This window comes from Scyliorhinus canicula, chromosome 15 (genome assembly GCF_902713615.1).
Source record: "Scyliorhinus canicula chromosome 15, sScyCan1.1, whole genome shotgun sequence".
NCBI lineage: Eukaryota > Metazoa > Chordata > Chondrichthyes > Carcharhiniformes > Scyliorhinidae > Scyliorhinus > Scyliorhinus canicula.
In genome coordinates this window covers 6,060,020-6,078,590 of record NC_052160.1, presented here as the reverse complement: position 1 = coordinate 6,078,590, position 18,571 = coordinate 6,060,020, and the positions used below count along the sequence as shown (strand labels likewise).

At 47.8% G+C, this 18,571-nt stretch overlaps 1 protein-coding gene across 4 annotated transcripts in view; it reads left to right on the top strand.

The window, feature by feature from the left end:
• The first annotated feature begins 1,249 nt into the window (after positions 1-1,249).
• Positions 1,250-18,571, top strand: part of cpped1 (calcineurin-like phosphoesterase domain containing 1) — a 180,337-nt gene continuing 163,015 nt past the window's right edge. The window contains exon 1 of one of the 4 annotated variants that reach the window (XM_038819378.1): positions 1,250-1,311. In XM_038819378.1, coding sequence (XP_038675306.1) covers positions 1,266-1,311 — 46 coding nt within the window. In that variant the 5' untranslated portion in view covers positions 1,250-1,265. Of the gene's footprint in view, positions 1,312-2,767; positions 3,285-3,445; positions 3,509-3,529; positions 3,702-18,571 lie in introns of those variants that run through there. The other 3 variants (XM_038819377.1, XM_038819380.1, XM_038819379.1) reach the window with 3 other exon arrangements.

Sequence of the window (18,571 nt, the reverse complement as noted above, 5' to 3'; positions counted from 1 at the left end):
GCGCAGTGCGGTCGACGTACGCACCTGTGCAGTCGGGTTGTCGGTCTCGTCGTCCACTCGGTCGTGGCACGCATGCGCAGGGACCCGGGAAAAGAGCGCAAAACGGCCATTCTCCTCGATGCTCAGGCCTTTCATCTGTGCAATGGCCTGCACCTTTCTGCCTCATGGGAGGCCAGCTTTGCAGTTTCTGCCATCCTGATGTGGGAGTAACGATTCTTGGCATGCTCATGGACAACGCACGTCTCAATAGCGACAGACAGGGTCAACTGTTTGATTTTAAGGAGCTGCTGCCACAGGGAGTCGGAATGGACCCTGAAAACGATCTGATCCGGAATCATGGAATCAGCCGTTGAGTCATAGTTACATGACTGCGCTAGGATGCGGAGATGGGTCAAGGAGTGAAAAGGCTCATCCTTACCCTGAAGCCTCTGCTGGAAGATGTACCGTTCAAAGCTCTCATTCACCTCAATGTTGCAGTGGCTGTTGAACTTCAGCAGGACTGTTTTGAATTTTGTTTTGTCTTTGCCGTCGGCGAACGTAAGGGAGTTGTAGATATGGATGGCGTGATCCCCCGCAGTGGAGAGAAATAGCGCGATCATCCTGGCATCCGATGCTGCCGAGGTCGGAGGCCTCGATGTACAAGAGGAACTTTTGCTTGAAGATTTTCCAGTTGGCGCCGAGGTTGCCGGAGATGCGGAGGAGGCTGGATGGCTGCTTGCTGGTCAATGCTGATTCACTCGAGGTAGGTCCGTCAAGATCAGTAACACTCTGGTATCATGATGTGTTAGGCAGGTTGGTTCGATGTGGACTGCACTCGATGCAGGGAAGCTAGAAACAGACATCTAACACTGGAGACAATCCAACACTGTTTTATTCAACTATAGAACTGCTATACATATTCAGCTGTGGGTCGACACTATACTGATCTGACTGGTGACCTTGTAGTAGCCTGACCAGACTTACTAGCTACCGCATGGTGTTTGCACTTGCTCGCTCATGGACTCTGACTGTCTGTTTTGCTGGGTCCCGAGAGAGCGGGAAACCTAGTGCCCTCTGGTTTTATAGTGGTAGTGTCCTGTCTGGTGATTGGCTGTACTGTGTTGTATGCTTACTGGTCATCCTATGTGTCAATCACTGCCTGTCTGCATCTCATTATATACATGAGTGGATATTATGACAAGGTTTTCCTACACCCATAACAATATTACATAGCCCTATAAAATCAATAATACCTTACATTTATATTCACCTCTAACCTAGAAAAGATGCTTCAAAGGGCTTGGCAGAGAAATAATCAAAAAAAACCATCAGGTGGGTTTAGCAAACACTTTGGTCTTTAAAGACAATAATAAAGGAGTGGCTGAAGTGATAGATGAAGGAAAATTCAGGAATCCAGGTGACTACAGGCATGGACACCAATGCTGGGCAAGGGTTGGGCTACAGTTAAAGGATTGAAGAGGTCACTTGGATGGAGGGGGTTTCTTGCAATAATGAGGACCAAGTTGATGAAGGTATTTAAACACAAGAATGAGAATTTAAAATTTGAGCTTATGAGGGTTTGGAGGCTCTGGAGTCAATGTAGTTCATCAAGGACGAGGGGCTGAATTTTTTAAAATTCATTTACAGGATGTGATGGTTAGGTCAGCATTTATTGCCCATCCCTAGCTGCCCTTCAGAAGGGGGTGTTGAGTTGTGTTCTTGAACTGTTGCAGTCCTTGAGGTGCAGGTAAACCTTCTGTGCTGTTAGGGAAGGTGTTCCAGGATTTTGACCCAGCGACAAAGAAGGAGCGGTGATGTTTAGCACAGGGCTAAATCGCTGGCTTTGAATGCAGATGGAGTGTTGGCAAGTCCACTACTGTTGCAGGCAGGACATTTTATGCCCTTAATACTCTCTGAGTAAAGAATCTACCTCTGATATCTGTCCTATATATAATTCCCATTGACTTGTTTAGTTAGGGCTCCTTGATGCCATACTCGGTCAAATACTGCCTTGATGTCAAGGGCAGTTACTCTCACCTCACCTCTGGCATTCAGCTTGTTTATCCATATTTGAACCAAGGGGACACAAAGGGAGAATTCAGAATGTCCAATTCACCTAATAGCACGTCTTTCGGGACTTGTAAGAGGTTATGGAGGGAAGACCTTACGAGGATTTTTCCTCGGATGGTGATGTCCAGCACAAGGGGACATAGCTTTAAATTGAGGGGAGATAGATATAGGACAGATGTCAGAGGTATGTTCTTTACTCGAAGAGTAGCAAGGGCATGGAATACCCTGCCTGCAACAGTAGTGGACTCGCCAACACCAAACGCATTCAAATGGTCATTGGATAGGCATTATGGACGAAAAGGGAATAGTGTAGATGGGCTTTAGAGGGGTTTCACTGGTCGGCGCAACATCGAGGGCCTGTACTGCGCTGTAATGTTCTATGAAACCCGGAGGAAACCCACAGACACCGGGAGAACATGCGGACTCCGCAGTGACCCAAGCCAGGAATCGAACCCGGGTCCCTGGTGCTGTGAAGCCACAATGCTAACCACTGTGCTGCCACCCTAAAAGTTCCTTTGCCCTATATGCCTTACCTAACAAAAAGCTCTGTAGTTTGGCATTGCCCGCAGCTGTTTGTCGAGTTCGGAGTGTGAAAACTGGCCATTTGACCCAAGTGGACGGTGTAAACCTGTGTTTATATTCCACACTAGCTTCCTCCCACCCGACTCCATCTATTCGGTTCTCCTCCATGGGCGGATTGAGGTGACTTTGTGAAGTGTGGCTGACGGTAATGTGTAGATAACCCCCTCATTCTGACGTAACCCAACCCGCTGCCTTCTCCACTCAACTGGTTTTTAAAACTTTTTTTAAAAAATCACAAACAGTCCTGGAGTGTGTCTTCAGCTCAGAGAATGGGACATCCCGTCTATTTTATGTAGTTGGTACGAGTACAGAAAGTACAGGGGCTGCACATTTGGTTGGATTTTTTTTTTGAGGGTGATAACAATCAAGGAAACGCAAAGGATTCAGAAAGGCTGGAAGTGGCGAGAGAGCGATCACCACAGCCCCCCCGCCGCCGGAGACAGGCCGATTGGAGGCCAGAGGGAGAGGATTTGACCGGGAGCGGAGCGCACCCCCGCCCTACCTACCTACCACTACAGCCAAACCGATCGAACAAACAGGAAACGGCAAGCTGGTTACCGAACCGGGGGGGGAATCAGCGACGATGGCGGCACAGACGGAGGAGTCCATGTTCCACAGAGCGCAGTGCCGGCGCTTCGAGGGGCTGACGGAAGGTCAGAGCGACGCCCGCCCGCGAGCCCCCAACCGCGCTCGCGAACCCCCCCAAACGGCCACGCGCGCTCCCCCCCCAACCGCCACCCGCGCTCGCCCTCAACCGCCACGCGCGCTCGCCCCCAACCGCGCTCGCGAGCCCCGCTCAGACTCCTCTTCCCGCCCCGGGTGTTGTCCGTTCGGGGGAAGGTTTCCTCACCGGGGTGGGCGCAGCGGCGGCGGCCGTGTGAGTGCTCGAGCATAGATTCTGTCTTCATCTCTCTCACACAAACACACACACAGAGGAGTTCCACTCGGGATAAACATGCCGGCCGACAAAAGTCGTTGACGAGCAGCTGAAAGGTGTCTCCGGGTGAGGGGGCCGGCGGGCAGCTGTCACTGGGCACGGCCCAGGCCAGTCAATGCCGGCGTCTGAACAGGTAGAGTTCCCCGCAGCCGGCTGGCTACCCTCCGGCTCTCACTTCAACCTCAATCCATGGGTTTAAATTGACCAACATTTGCTCTGGAGCTACGGAGATTTGATCAGAGGACTTTGATCATCCGGCGCCCCCAGATGTTTATCGGATTTAGACCCCCACCCCCTCAAATAATCCAACTCCCCTCAAATAATCCAACTCCCCTTCAAATAATCCAACTCCCCTCCCCTTCAAATAATCCACCCCCCTCCCCTTCAAATAATCCACCCCCCTCCCCTTCAAATAATCCACCCCCTCCCCTTCAAATAATCCACCCCCCTCCCCTTCAAATAATCCACCCCCCTCCCCCTCAAATAATCCACCCCCCTCCCCCTCAAATAATCCACCCCCCTCCCCTTCAAATAATCCATCCCCCTCAAATAATCCACCCCCCTCCCCCTCAAATAATCCACCCCCCTCCCCCTCAAATAATCCACCCCCCTCCCCCTCAAATAATCCACCCCCCTCCCCTTCAAATAATCCACCCCCCTCCCCTCAAATAATCCACCCCCCTCCCCCTCAAATAATCCACCCCCCTCCCCCTCAAATAATCCACCCCCCTCCCCCTCAAATAATCCACCCCCCTCCCCCTCAAATAATCCACCCCTCCCCTTCAAATAATCCACCCCCCTCCCCCTCAAATAATCCACCCCCCCTCCCCTCAAATAATCCACCCCCCTCCCCTTCAAATAATCCACCCCCCTCCCCCTCAAATAATCCACCCCCTCAAATAATCCACCCCTCCCCTTCAAATAATCCACCCCCTCCCCTTCAAATAATCCACCCCCTCCCCTTCAAATAATCCACCCCCTCAAATAATCCAACTCCCCTCAAATAATCCACCCCCCTCCCCTTCAAATAATCCACCCCCCTCCCCTTCAAATAATCCACCCCCCTCCCCTTCAAATAATCCACCCCCCTCCCCTTCAAATAATCCACCCCCTCCCCCTTCAAATAATCCACCCCCCTCCCCTTCAAATAATCCACCCCCCTCCCCTTCAAATAATCCATCCCCCCCTCAAATAATCCACTCCCTTAAATAATCCCTCCCCCCCCCTTGATCCCTCCCCCCCCCTTTCTGCCAGCAACAGTCTGCTGGGATGTTCCCGATCATTAGGAGTCAAATTGAAGGTGGAAGGACAGGTGAACGTACTGAGGCTGCACCAGATAGTAAGAGCAGCAAAAGTAACAGCAAAAGAGCCTGGAAGAATGCGCAAACTTTACACTTTGTGCGTTGTCTTGATCCGACATGCACGACCTGAAAGGCAACAGCAGCAGAATCAGTCGTAACTTTCAAAAAGGCATAGAATCAGAGAAAATAGGAGCAGGAGGAGGCCAGTTGGCCCTTCGTGCCTGCTCTGCCATTCGTTATGATCATAGCTGATCATCCAATTCAGAACCTAATCCTGTCTCTTTCCCCCCCCCCCCCCCCCCCCCTATCCTATGATCCCTTTAGCCCCAAGAGCTTTATCAAACTCCTTCTTGAAGACATACAATGTTTTGACTTCAACTGCTTTCTGTGGTAGAGAATTCCACAGGCTCACCACTTTCTGGGTGAAGAAATTTCTCCTAATCTCATTCTTAAAAAGTTTACCTCGTATCCTTATACTGTGAGCCCTGGTTCTGGACTCCCCCGCCATCAGGAACATCCTCCTGCATCTGTTAGAATTTTATAGCTTTCTATGAGATCGCCCTTCATATTTCTAAACTCCAGCAAGCACTGCTGCCTCACAGCGCCAGGGACCCGGGTTTAATTCCGACTTGGGCGACTGTCTGTGTCGAGTTTGCACTTTTCCCGTTTCTGAGTGGGTTTCCTCTGGGTGCACCGGTTTCCTCCCACAGTCCAAAGATATGCAGGGTAGGTGAATTGGCCATGCTAAATTGTCCAAAAAGGTAAGGTTGTGTTACGGGGATAGGGGTGGCGATTGAACATAAGAACTAGGAGCAGGAGTAGGCCATCTGGCACCTCGAGCCTGCTCCGCCATTCGGTGAGATCATGGCTGATCTTTTGTGGAATCAGCTCCACTTTCCGGCCCGAACACCACAACCCTTCATTCGTCAAAAAACTCTATCTTTACCTTAAAAACATTTAAAGAAGGAGCCTCAACTGCCTCACTGGGCAAGGAATTCCATAGATTCACAACCCTTTGGGTGAAAAAATTCCTCCTAAACTCAGTCCTAAATCTACTTCCCTTTATTTTGAAGCTCTGCCCCCTAGTTCTACTTTCACCAGCCAGTGGAAACAACTTGCCCACATCTATCCTATCTATTCCCTTCATAATTTTATATTTTTCTATAAGATCCCTCCTCATCCTTCTAAATTCCAATGAGTACAGTCCCAGTCTACTCAATCTCTCCTCGTAATCCAACCCCTTCAGGTCTGGGATTAACCTAGTGAATCTCCTCTGCACACCCTCCAGCCCCAGTACGTCCTTTCTCAGGTAAGGAGACCAAAACTGAACACAATACTCCAGGTGTGGCCGCACTAACACCTTATACAATTGCAGCATAACCTCCCTAGTCTTAAACTCCATCCCTCTAGCAATGAAGGACAACATTCCATTTGCTTTCTTAATCACCTGTTGCACCTGCAAACCAACTTTTTGCGACTCATGCACTAGCACACCCAGGTCTCGCTGCACAGCAGCATGTTTTAATATTTTATCATTTAAATAATCCAGTTTTCTGTTATTCCTACCAAAATGGATAACCTCACATTTGTCATCATTGTATTCCATCTGCCAGACCCTAGCCCATTCACTTAACCTATCCACATCCCTCTGCAGACTTCCAGTATTCTCTGCACTTTTTGCTTTACCACTCATCTTAGAGTCATCTGCAAACATGGACACATTGCCCTTGGTCCCCAACTCCAAATCATCTATGTAAATTGTGAACAATTGTGGGCCCAACACTGATCCCTGAGGGACACCACTAGATTGCCAATCAGAGAAACACCCATTAATCCCCACTCTGCTTTCTATTAATTAACCAATCCTCTATCCATGCTACTACTTTACCCTTAATGCCATGTATCTTTATCTTATGCAGCAACCTTTTGTGTGGCACCTTGTCGAGGGCTTTCTGGATACCCAGATATACCACATCCATTGGCTCCCTGTTATCTACTGCACTGGTAATGTCCTCAAAAAATTCCACTAAATTAGTTAGGCACGACCTGCCCTTTATGATCCCATGCTGCGTCTGCCAATGGGACAATTTCCATCTAGATGCCTCGCTATTTCTTCCTTGATAGATTCCAGCATCTTCCCTACTACCGAAGTTAAGCTCACTGGCCTATAATTACCCGCTTTCTGCCTACCTCGTATTTAAACAGTGGTGTCACGTTTGCTAATTTCCAATCTGCCAGGACCACCCCAGAGTCTAGTGAATTTTGGTAAATTATCACTCGTGCATTTGCAATTTCCCTAGCCATTTCTTTTAGCACTCTGGGACGCATTTCATCAGGGCCAGGAGACTTGTCTACTTTAGCCCCATTAGCTTGCCCATCACTACCTCCTTCGTGATAACAATCATCTCAAGGTCCTCACCTGTCATAGCCTCAATTCTATCAGTCGCTGGCATGTTATTTGTGTCTTCCACTGTGAAGACCGACCCAAAAACCCTGTTCAGTTCCTCAGCCATTTCCTCATCTCCCATTATTGAATCTCCCTTCTCATCCTCTAAAGGACCAATATTTACCTTAGCCACTCTTTTTTGTTTTATATATTTGGAGAAACTTTTGCTATCTATTTTTATATTCTCAGCAGTTTACTCTCATAATCTATCTTACTCTTTATAGCTTTTTTAGTAGCTTTCTGTTGTCCCCTAAAGATTTCCAAGTCCTCTAGTCTCCCACTAACCTTTGCCACTTTGTATACTTTTTCCTTCAATTTGATACTCTCCCTTATTTCCTTAGATGTCCACGGTTCATTTTCCCTCTTTCTACCGTCCTTTTTGTTGGTATAAACCTTTGCTGAGCACTGTGAAAAATCGCTTGGAAGGTTCTCCACTGTCCCTCAACTGTTTCACCATAAAATGTTTGCTCACAGTCTACCTTAGCTAGCTCTTCTCTCATCCCATTGTAATCTCCTTTGTTTAAGCACAAAACGCTATTGTTTGATTTTAACTTCTCACCCTCCATCTGTATTTTAAATTCCACCATATTGTGATCACTGCTTCTGAGAGGATCCCTAACTATGAGATCGTTAATCAATCCTGTCTCATTACACAGGACCAGATCTAGGACCGCTTGTTCCCTCGTAGGTTCCATTACATACTGTTCTCGGAAACTATCGCGGATACATTCTATAAACTCCTCCTCAAGGCTGCCTTGATCGACCTGGTTAAACCAATCGACATGTAGATTAAAATCCCCCATGATAACTGCTGTACCATTTCTACATGCATCAGTTATTTCTTTGTTTATTGCCTGCCCCACCATAATGTTACTATTTGGTGGCCTATAGACTACTCCTATCAGTGACTTTTTCACCTTACTATCCCTGATTTCCACTCAAATGGATTCAACTTTATCACCGATGTCACCCCTTACTATCACCGATATCATCCCTTACTATTGCCCGGATGTCATCCTAAATAACAGAGCTACACCACCTCCCTTACCATCCACTCTGTCCTTCCGAATAGTTTGATACTCTCGGATATTTAACTCCCAGTCTTGACCATCCTTTAACCATGTTTCAGTAATGGCCACTAAATCGTAGTCATTCACGATGATTTGTGCCATCAACTCATTTACCTTATTCCGAATACTACAGGCATTCAGGTAAAGTACACTTATGTTGGCTTTTATACCTCTGTTTTGAGTCTTAACACCTTGATCAGTAACCTCTCCCAAGTTATATTTCCTCTTAACTTCCTTGTCTTTGAACCCATATCTTTATGTAACAACCTGCCGCGTTGCTTACTATTTATGTTTTTTCTTCCAGTTTTATTCCTTTTAGTATTACTGGGCCTATTCACTGAGCTCCCCATAATCACTGATTCTTGTACTGTCGGTTCCAATGCCCCAGGAATTTGAATCCCCCCCTCTTGCACCATCTCTCGAGCCACGCATTCATCCTATCTATCCTGACATTCCTACTCAGACTAGCTCGTGGCACTGGTAGCAATCCTGAGATTACTAACTTTGAGGTCCTACTTTTTAGTTTAACTCCTAAAGCCCTGAATTCAGCTTGTGGGACCTTGTCCCGTTTTTTGCCTATATCGTTGGTGCCTATGTGCACCACAACAGCTGGCGGTTCACCCCCTCCCCCAGAATGTCCTGCAGCCGCTCCGAGACATCCTTGACCCTTCCACCAGGGAGGCAACATACCATCCTGGAGTCTCGATTGCGTCCACAGAACCGCCTGTCTATTCCCCTTACGATTGAGTCCCCTATCACTATAGCCCTGCCATTCTTCCTGCCCTGCTGCGCAGCAGAGCCAGCCACGGTGCCATGAACCTGGCTGCTGCTGCCTTCCCCTGGTGAGCCATCTCCCTCAACAGTATCCAAAGCAGTATATCTGTTTTGCCGGGAGATGACCGCAGGGGACACCTGCACTGCCTTCCTACTCTTGCTCTGTCTTTTGGTCACCCAGGTTTGATTTCCGGCTTGGGTCACTGTCTGTGTGGAGTCTGCATGTTCACCACATGTCTGCATGGGTTTCCTCCGGGTGCTCCGGTTTCCTCCCACAAGTCCTGAAAGACGTGCTGTTAGGTGAATTGGACATTCGGAGTTCTCTCTCAGTGTACCCAAACAGGCGCCGGAATGCGGCGACTTGGGGCTTTTCACAGTAACTTCATTGCAGTCTTAATGTAAGCTTCCTTGTGACAATAAAGATTCAACAAAAAAGATAAGGAGCACAAAACTTTATACAATATGGTCTCACCAAGGCCCTGCATAATTGCAGCAAGACACCCTGCTCTTGTACTCTAATCTTATTGCTATGACAGCCAACATGCCATTTGCCTTATTCACCGCCTCCTATACCTGCATGCTTTCTTTCAGCGACTGGTATACAAGGACATCCTGGTCTGGTTGCACATTCATCTCTCCCAATGTATAGCTACTCAGATAATAGCCTGCCTTCCTGTTTTTGATACCAAAGTGGATACCAAACTGGTGACAATAAGCGATTATTATTATTATAACTTTGCATTTATTGAGATTACACTGCATCTGCCATGCATTTGCCCACTCACTCACTCAACTTGTCCAAAACACACTGAAGCATCCCTGCATCCTCCTCCCAGCTCATCTTCCCACCCAGCTTGGTATCTTCAGCAAATTTGGTGATATATTTAGCTTCCTCATCTGAATAATTGATACATGATGTGAATAACTGGTGTCCTAGCACTGATCCCTGTGGTACCCAACTAGTCTGTCTGTCACGAGGAAAAAGACCCGTTTTTGCCACCTTTGCCTGTCAGCCAACCGGTTTTATATCCATCTCAATACACTACTCCAATCCTATGCAAATTAATTTTACATGTTAATCTCTTATGTGGGACCTTGTTGAAAGCCTTCTGAACCACATCCACTCGCTCCCCCTCATCAGGTCTACAAGTTACATCCTCTAAGAATTCCTGTAGATTTGTCAAGCATGATTTCCCTTTCATAAATCCATGCTAACCCTGTCAAATTCTATTAGTTTTCCGAATGTTCTGCTATTAAATCTTTTGTAATGGACACTAGCATCTTCCACATTACTGATGTTAGGCAACTGGTCTATAACGTTGTTACATTGGCTACCCTCCAATCTGTAGGAACTGTTCCAGCACCTTAGAATCTTGGAAAATGACCACCAATGCATCCACTATTTCTCGGGTCACTTCCTTAAATACTCTGGGATGTAGATTATCTGGCCGTGGGGATTTATTGGCCTTCAATCTCATTAATTTCCCCAACATCATTTCCCCACTAATTACTGATTTCCTTCAGTTCTTCCTTCTCACTAAACCCTGTGTTCCCCAACATTTCTGGTGTGTTATTTGTGTATTCCTTTGTGAAGAAAGAATCAAAGTATGTATTTAGTTGGTCAGCCATTTCTTTGTCCCCCATTATAAATTCCCCTATTTCTGACTAAAGGACCTACACTAGTCTTCACCAAACCTTTCTCTTCACACACCTATAGAAGCTTTTACAATCAGTTTTTGTTTCCCGCAAGATTACACTCTTATTTTATTTTCCCCTTCTTAATCAATCGATTTCTCATCCTTTGCTGAATTTTAAATTGCTCCCAATCCTCAAGTCTGCTGATATTTCTGGCCAATTTTTATGCCTCTTCCTTGGATCTAATACTATCTCTAATTTCCTTGTAAGCCATGGTTTGACCAGCTTTGCCATTTGTAAATGTAAATTATCTTTAATGAAAATGAAATGAAAATTGCTTATTGTCACAAGTAGGCTTCAAATGAAGTTACTGTGAAAAGCCCCTAGTCGCCACATTCCGGCGCCTGTTCGGGGAGGCTGTTACGGGAACTGGCCTGCTTGGTCTGCTTTCAAAGCCAGCGATTTAGCCCTGAGCTAAACAGCCCCTTTATTGTTACAAGTAGGCTTACATTAACACTGCATTGAAGTTACTGTGAAAAGCCCCTAGCCCCCACATTCCGGCGCCTGTTTGGGTACACAGAGCGAGAATTCAGAATTCTCAGCTGGTACGGGGATTGAACCTGTGCTGCTGGCCTTGTTCTGCATCACAAACCAGTTGTCTAGCCCAATGAGCTAAGCCAGCTCAATTTCTTTTTACGCCAGACAGGAATAAACAATTGTAGTTCACCAAGTTTGCCATTGCTTATCCACAGTCATCCATTTAAGTAACGTTCCCCAATCAATCGTAGCCAACTTGTGCCTCATACCATTGTAATTTCCTTCATCTAGTCTCAGAATCTTGATGAAGAATTCTATCATATTATGGTTGCTGATCCCCAAGGGGCCTTGCACAGCTAGATTGCCAATTATTCCTTCCTCATTACACAATACCCAGTCTAGGATATCCTGTTCTCTAGTTGGTTCCTCAAATATTGGTCTATAAAACTATCCCGTACGCACTCCAGAAATTCCTCCTATACGATATTGTAATAAATTTGATTTGCCCAATCCAAATGCAGATTAAAGTCACTCAAAATTACAGATGTTCCTTTAATCACATGCGCCTCTAATTTCCTATTTAATGCCATTCCCAGCATCACTACTACAGTTTGTGGGTACAACCCCCACAAACAGTTTTTGGCCCTTGGTGTTTCTCAGCTCTACCCATACGGATTCCACATCGTTGAAGTTAATATCTTTCCTCGCAATTGTGTTAATTTCCTCTTAACCAGCAATGCAACCCCCTCGCCTTTTCCTTGTTATCTGTCCTTCCTAAATACTGAATACCCCTGGATATTCAGTTCCCATTTTTGGTCACCCTGCAGCCATGTCTCTGTAATCCTGACTATATCATACCTATTTGCGCGATTAATTCATCTACCTTATTGTGAATGCACCACGCATTCAGGCATAAAGCCGTAAGGCTTATCTTTTTAACATTCCTTGTCCCGTTCCATATTTTTCACTGTGGCCCTGTTTGATTCTGGCTTTGATTTCTCTGGTGGAATGGGTTCCCAGCTTCTCGGGTGGTCCAGATGTTTTTTCACAGCCTTCCCGGACTTTGTAAGAAACTGGGCCAGCCTATTCCAGTAAGAGTCCTGGGATCCATTGTGAACTATCTTCAAAGATCCGCACGTAGATGGCATCTCCTATTCTGATATCACTTTTCTTATTCCCTTTCTGTTTTCCGTTCTTATCCTTGTTTCCCCATTCTCTGTCTCCTCGCTTAGATTTCCATCCCTCTGCCATTTTAGTTGTAACCCTGCCCACCAGCCCCAGCAAAAATCTAGGACATTAGTCCCTTTCCTGCCCAAGTGTAACCCATCTAATTTGTACTGGCCACATCCCCCAGAACTGCTCCCAATGTCCAAGGAATGTGAAACCCTTCCCTTTGCACCATCTCTTCAGCCACGTATTCATCTGATATATCTTTCCATTTCTGCTCGACTAGCAAATTGTATCTTATTCATTGCATTTTGTACAAAGCTGAGGCAAATGATCTAGAATGACATCTTTGATTTATTGGACCGACGCCATCCGCATTAAGAAGAGTTGATGTTTGGAATGAAGTTGCTTGTCTTGAAGGATGCAGCAACTTCACAGAGCTTTGTGCACAGAATGGAATCATAGAAACTCAGCATAGCCTATCATGCCTTACTGGCTTTTAGAAAAAGCAATCGTACTTATGCTCTCAGTCCAACTTTTTGTATGTCACCCTATACGATCCTCATGTCCCTGTCCAATTCCCTTTTTAAGTTATTTATAGCATCATTGTTCCCCAAATTTTCAGGTAGAATATTCCAAATTGTGATAGTTCTCTGAAGGAAAAAAATTCTTCTCATCTGCACTGTAGATCTCTTACTAGTGGTTATCGACCCACTTGACACATGAAATTGTTTTTCTCTATTTTTCTCTATTAGACCAATTGAAACCCCTCAGCATCTTGGAAACCTCTATTCAGTTACCTCTTTGTTCCAGTCCCTCCTCATATCTGATATCCCTCATCCCTGGTAAATCTCAACTCTTTCTAAGGCCGTTGCATCTCCTGTGTGGTGCTCAAAATTGTCCATAATACTGTGATTAGTCACAGTGAATATATAGCACAGATCAGACCATGCAGATAGTTATGCCTCCACACTGGTCTTCTACAACCTTTCATTTTACTCAATTAGCATAACCAGCTATCCTTTTTTCCTCTTGGTTTACCCAGCTTCCCCTTCAATGCATCTATACTGTTTGCCTCACCGACTCCCCGTGGTAGCAAATTCCACATTCTAGCTACTCTGGGTTAAGATGTTGCTCCTGAATTCCCAATTAGATTTATTGGCGACTATCTCATGGCCTCTCGTTCTGGCCTCACTTGCAAATGCATGTATCTTCTCTATGTCTTTCCTGTCAAACTGTTTCATAATCTTAGACCTCAATCAGGTGATCCCTCAATATTGATGATGCCAGGGAAACCTCCTGTTCTTCCAGTAGCACTGTAAGATTGGATATATTTACTTGAAAAGGCAAATAGGGTCTTGGCATGCTGTCTCATTCAAAGTATTGCACCGGTGCAGTATTTTGTCAGTACTGCACTTAAGTCGCTGCTTAAACTATGTGTTTATATCCATTGTGGGGTTTGAATCACAATTGTCTGACTCAGAGGCGAGAGTGTGAGCAACTGTGTCAAACTGACAGCGCAGTAACAACAAATAACAAGTTTGTGAAAACATTCGCTCGTTAAGGGAGAAGTACTTAGGACAGAATATAAGCTAAACCTTTTCAGTTTGGCTAACACCAAAAAATAAACAGACATTTTAATTTAATAGTAAATAAAAATGATACATCGCATTTCGATGCATGGTTCAACTGAACTCTCAGAGCAAGCTTGCTTGACCAATAAATACTTGCTTATTTTTCTTCTCACAGTTTGTGATTTAAGTTAATATAGTTTTTTTTTATTTCCACTGATGTGACATTAAATCAGCATGAAGGTCACGGATATGAAAAAGACTAAACAAAGTACCATTATACAGTTGGCACATGCCGAACAGATCATGACCCTTTGGGAAAACAAGAACTATATCAATGTAATAATTCCAGGAGGTGCTGCAGCTCCGGACATTTGGCAACTGCCGTTCTGGGCCTGGGAGCTTCATTTTAAAGACCCTGCTAACAAGCCCAGCTGGGTGGGCCTCTGCCCACTCACCACAGGAACCCGTATTCTAGGAAGCCCATGGGGAGATAAAATCAGCGAATGTTTCTCGTGAGGATTATCATATCCCTAACCCCTCAAGTTCAAATCATCCCCCTCACTCCCATGAAAAAAGACCTCTTCCGTCGCTTCACACAAGACCTTGGGTTGGCGGAGCCGGATTGAGGGGGAGGGTGGGGGGTGGTGTGAAATGAACTGGGGATCATCGCTTCCTTGTTGAGCGCCAAAGAGCCATAGACGCAGGTTCGTCGTTGCTGCTGACATCTGGCAGAGGATCAGTCATCATTTCGGACAGCAAATCCTCATCGCCGGGGAGGGGAACGACTCCTGGGGGCAAGAGGCTGTCTGGCCCTCCATAGGCTGAGTCCCCACACCTTTGGTTCTCGCAATGGGCATCAAGGGCGTAGTTTCTCGGGCAGCGGAGAGCTTTAGGTACCTGGGGGTGCAGGTGGCCAGGGACTGGGGGACTCTTCACAAGCATAACTTCACCAGACTGGTAGATCAGATGGAGGAGGAGTTCAGGGGGTGGGACATGCTGCCATTGTCGTTGGCGGGGAGGGTACAGTCCGTCAAAATGACGGTGCTTCCGAGGTTCTTGTTCCTTTTTCAGTGCCTGCCCATCTTTATCCCCAGGGCCTTCTTTAGGAGAGTGACCAGCAGTATTCTGAGCTTTGTGTGGGCACATGGGACTCCGAGAGTGAGGAGGGTGTTCCTGGAGCGAGGAAGGGATAGAGGCGGGCTGGCCCTGCCCAACCTTCTGGAGTACTATTGGGCAGCCAATGTGTCAATGGTGCGTAAATGGGTGATGGAGGGGGGAGGGGCGGCGTGGAAAAGAATGGAGATGGCGTCATGTAGAGGTACGAGCCTGGAGGTGATGGTAACGGCACCGTTGCCGCTCTCCCCTAAGAGGTTTACCACGAGCCCGGTGGTGGTGGCGACCCTAAGAATCTGGGGACAGCGGAGACGGCATCGGGGGGAAACGGGGGGCTCGATGGAGGCTCCACTGGGTGGCAACCATCGGTTCATCCCGGGGAACACGGATGGGGGATTCAGGGGGTGGCAAAGGGCGGGCATCAGCAAATTGAGGGACCTGTTTATTGGCGGGAGGTTTGCGGGCCTGGGGGAACTGGAAGATAAATTTGGCCTTCCCCAAGGGAACATGTTCAGATACTTGCAGGTAAAGGCGTTTGCTAGGCGACAGGTAGAGGGATTCCCTTTGCTGCCCTCGCAGGGGACGATGGCCAGAGTGCTTTCGGGGGTGTGGGTAGGAGAGGGGAAGGTGTCTGACATCTATACGGTAATGCAGGAGGTGGAGGAGTCGTCAGTAGAGGAGCTGAAGGCTAAATGGGAGGAGGAGCTCGGGGAGCAGATAGAGGACGGGACTTGGGCGGAGGCCTAGGAGAGAGTCAACTCTTCCTCCTCATGTGCGAGGCTTAGTCTCATCCAATTTAAGGTGCTGCACCGGGCCCACATGTCCGGGACTAGGATGAGTAGGTTCTTTGGGGGTGAGGACAAGTGCACCAGATGTTCGGGGAGTCCAGCGAACCACGCCCATATGTTCTGGGCATGCCCAGCACTGGAAGAATTCTGGAAGGGGGTGGCGGGGACGGTGTCGAGTGTGGTTGGATCCAGGGTCAAACCAGGGTGGGGACTCGCGATTTTTGGAGTTGCGGTAGAGCCGGGAGTGCAGGAGGCGAAAGAGGCCGGTGTCCTGGCCTTTGCGTCCCTAGTAGCCCGTCGAAGGATTCTGTTACAATGGAAGGATGCGAGGCCCCCAAGCCTGGAGACCTGGATCAGTGACATGGCGGGATTTATAAAATTGGAAAAGGTCAAATTTGCCCTGAGAGGATCAATACAAGGGTTCTATAAACGATGGCAGCCTTTTCTGGACTTCGTGGCTCAGAGATAAGTAACGTGGTCAATAGCAGCAGCAACCCGGGGGGGGGGGGGGGGGGGGGTGCATTATTGTAGTGTTTATTCTGTAACTTTATAGTGTGTTTGTAAAAATGCTGGGTTGTTCATGGGGATGGGGCGAATGTATATGATTGTTAATATTATTGTTATTTTCGGTATTTTACCAAGGTGCGTCAATGTTGTATAAAATCAAAATTTTCAATAAAAATTATTTTTTTTTTAAAAGGGCGTAGGTTCTACTGAAATCATCTCACTGGAATGGGTTCCCAGCTTCTCGGGTAGCCCAGATATTTTTTCACAACCTTCCTGGACTTTGTAAGAAACTGGACCAGCCTATTCCAGCAAGAGTCCTGGGATCCACTGTGAACTATCTTCAAAGATCCACACATAGACAGCATCTCCTATTCTGAAGGTCCTTCCGCGACTTCTGATATCATAATTTCTCTTTTAGGTCTCCGCAGTCGTTGTCCCATTAATAATTTTGCTGGGGTTTATGGGTCAGATGGGAGGGGTGGATCCCTGGAGGTTTGCGAGGCCAAGGGCCAGGGAGTACTCTTTTTTCTCCCACGTGCATAAGGCCTATTCCAGGATTGATTTTTTTGTCCTGAGCAGGGGGCTGGTTTCGAGGGTGGAGGATGCTGAATACTCTGCTATAACCATTTTGGATCATGCCCTGCACTGGGTGGACCTCGGGCTGGGGAAGGAGAGGGACCAGCGTCTGCTCTGGCGCTTGGAGGTGGGACTGCTGGCAGACGAGGAGGTGGCCGGGAGGGTTCGGGGGTGTATCAAGAGGTACCTTGAAGCCAACGATAACGGGGAGGTCCGAGTGGGGACGGTCTGGGAGGCACTGAAGGCGGTGATTATAGGGAAGTTGATTTCCATCCGAACCCATAGGGAGAGGGGAGGGGAGAGGGAGAGGGAGAGATTGGTAGGGGAGATGGTGAGGGTGGATAGGAGATATGCGGAGGCTGCGGAGGAGGGATTGCTGGGGGAGCGGCGTAGCCTTCAGGCCAGGTTCGATCTACTGACCACCAGAAAGGCGGAAGCTCAGTGGAGGAAAGCACAGGGAGCGCTGTATGAATACGGGGAGAAGGCGAGTAGGATGCTGGCACACCAGCTCCAAAAGCGAGACGCGGCCAGGGAGATTGGGGGAGTGAAGGATAGAGATGGGAAGGTGGTGCGGAGGGGGGTAGAAGTTAATGGGGTCTTTAGGGACTTTTATGGGGAACTGTACCGGTCTGAACCCCCAGTGGAGGGGGGGTGGGGATGGGGCGCTTCTTGGACAAGCTGCGATTTCCGAAGGTGGAGGAGGGACTGGGGGCGCCGATTGAGCTGGAGGAGCTGGTTAAAGGGATAGGGAGCATGCAGTCGGGGAAGGCGCCGGGACCGGATGGGTTTCCGGCTGAATTTTATAAAATGTATGCGGACCTGTTGGGCCCCCTGTTGGTTCGGACCTTTAACGAGGCAAGGGAGGGGGGGCTTTTCCCCCAGCTATGTCACGGGCGCTGATTTCCTTGATCCTTAAGCGGGACAAGGACCCTCTGCAGTGTGAGTCATATAGGCCGATCTCGCTGCCAAATGTAGACACAAAGCTGTTGGCAAAGATCTTAGCTACAAGAATAGAGGATTGTGTGCCGTGGGTCATTCACGAGGACCAGACGGGGTTTGTAAAGGGAAGACAGTTGAATACCAATGTACGAAGGCTTCTCAATGTCATTGTGATGCCGGCTGTGGGAGGGGAGGCGGAGATAGTGGTGGCATTAGATGCGGAGAAGGCCTTTGATAGGGTCGAGTGGGGGTATCTGTGGGAGGTGTTGGAAAGGTTTGGGTTTGGGGAGTGGTTTGTCCGTTGGGTGAGGTTGCTTTATGAGGCCCCGATGGCCAGTGTAGCCATGAATAGGAGGAGGTCGGAGTACTTTCGGCTGCACCGGGGGACGAGACAGGGGTGTCCCCTGTCCCCCTTGCTCTTTGCGTTGGCAATTGAGCCCCTGGCCATGGCGTTGATGGAGTCGGGGAAATGGAGGGGCCTGGTGCGGGGTGGGGAGGAGCATCGAGTATCGCTTTTATGCAGACGACCTGTTGCTGTATGTGGCGAACCCGGTGGGGGGAATGCCGGAGGTGATG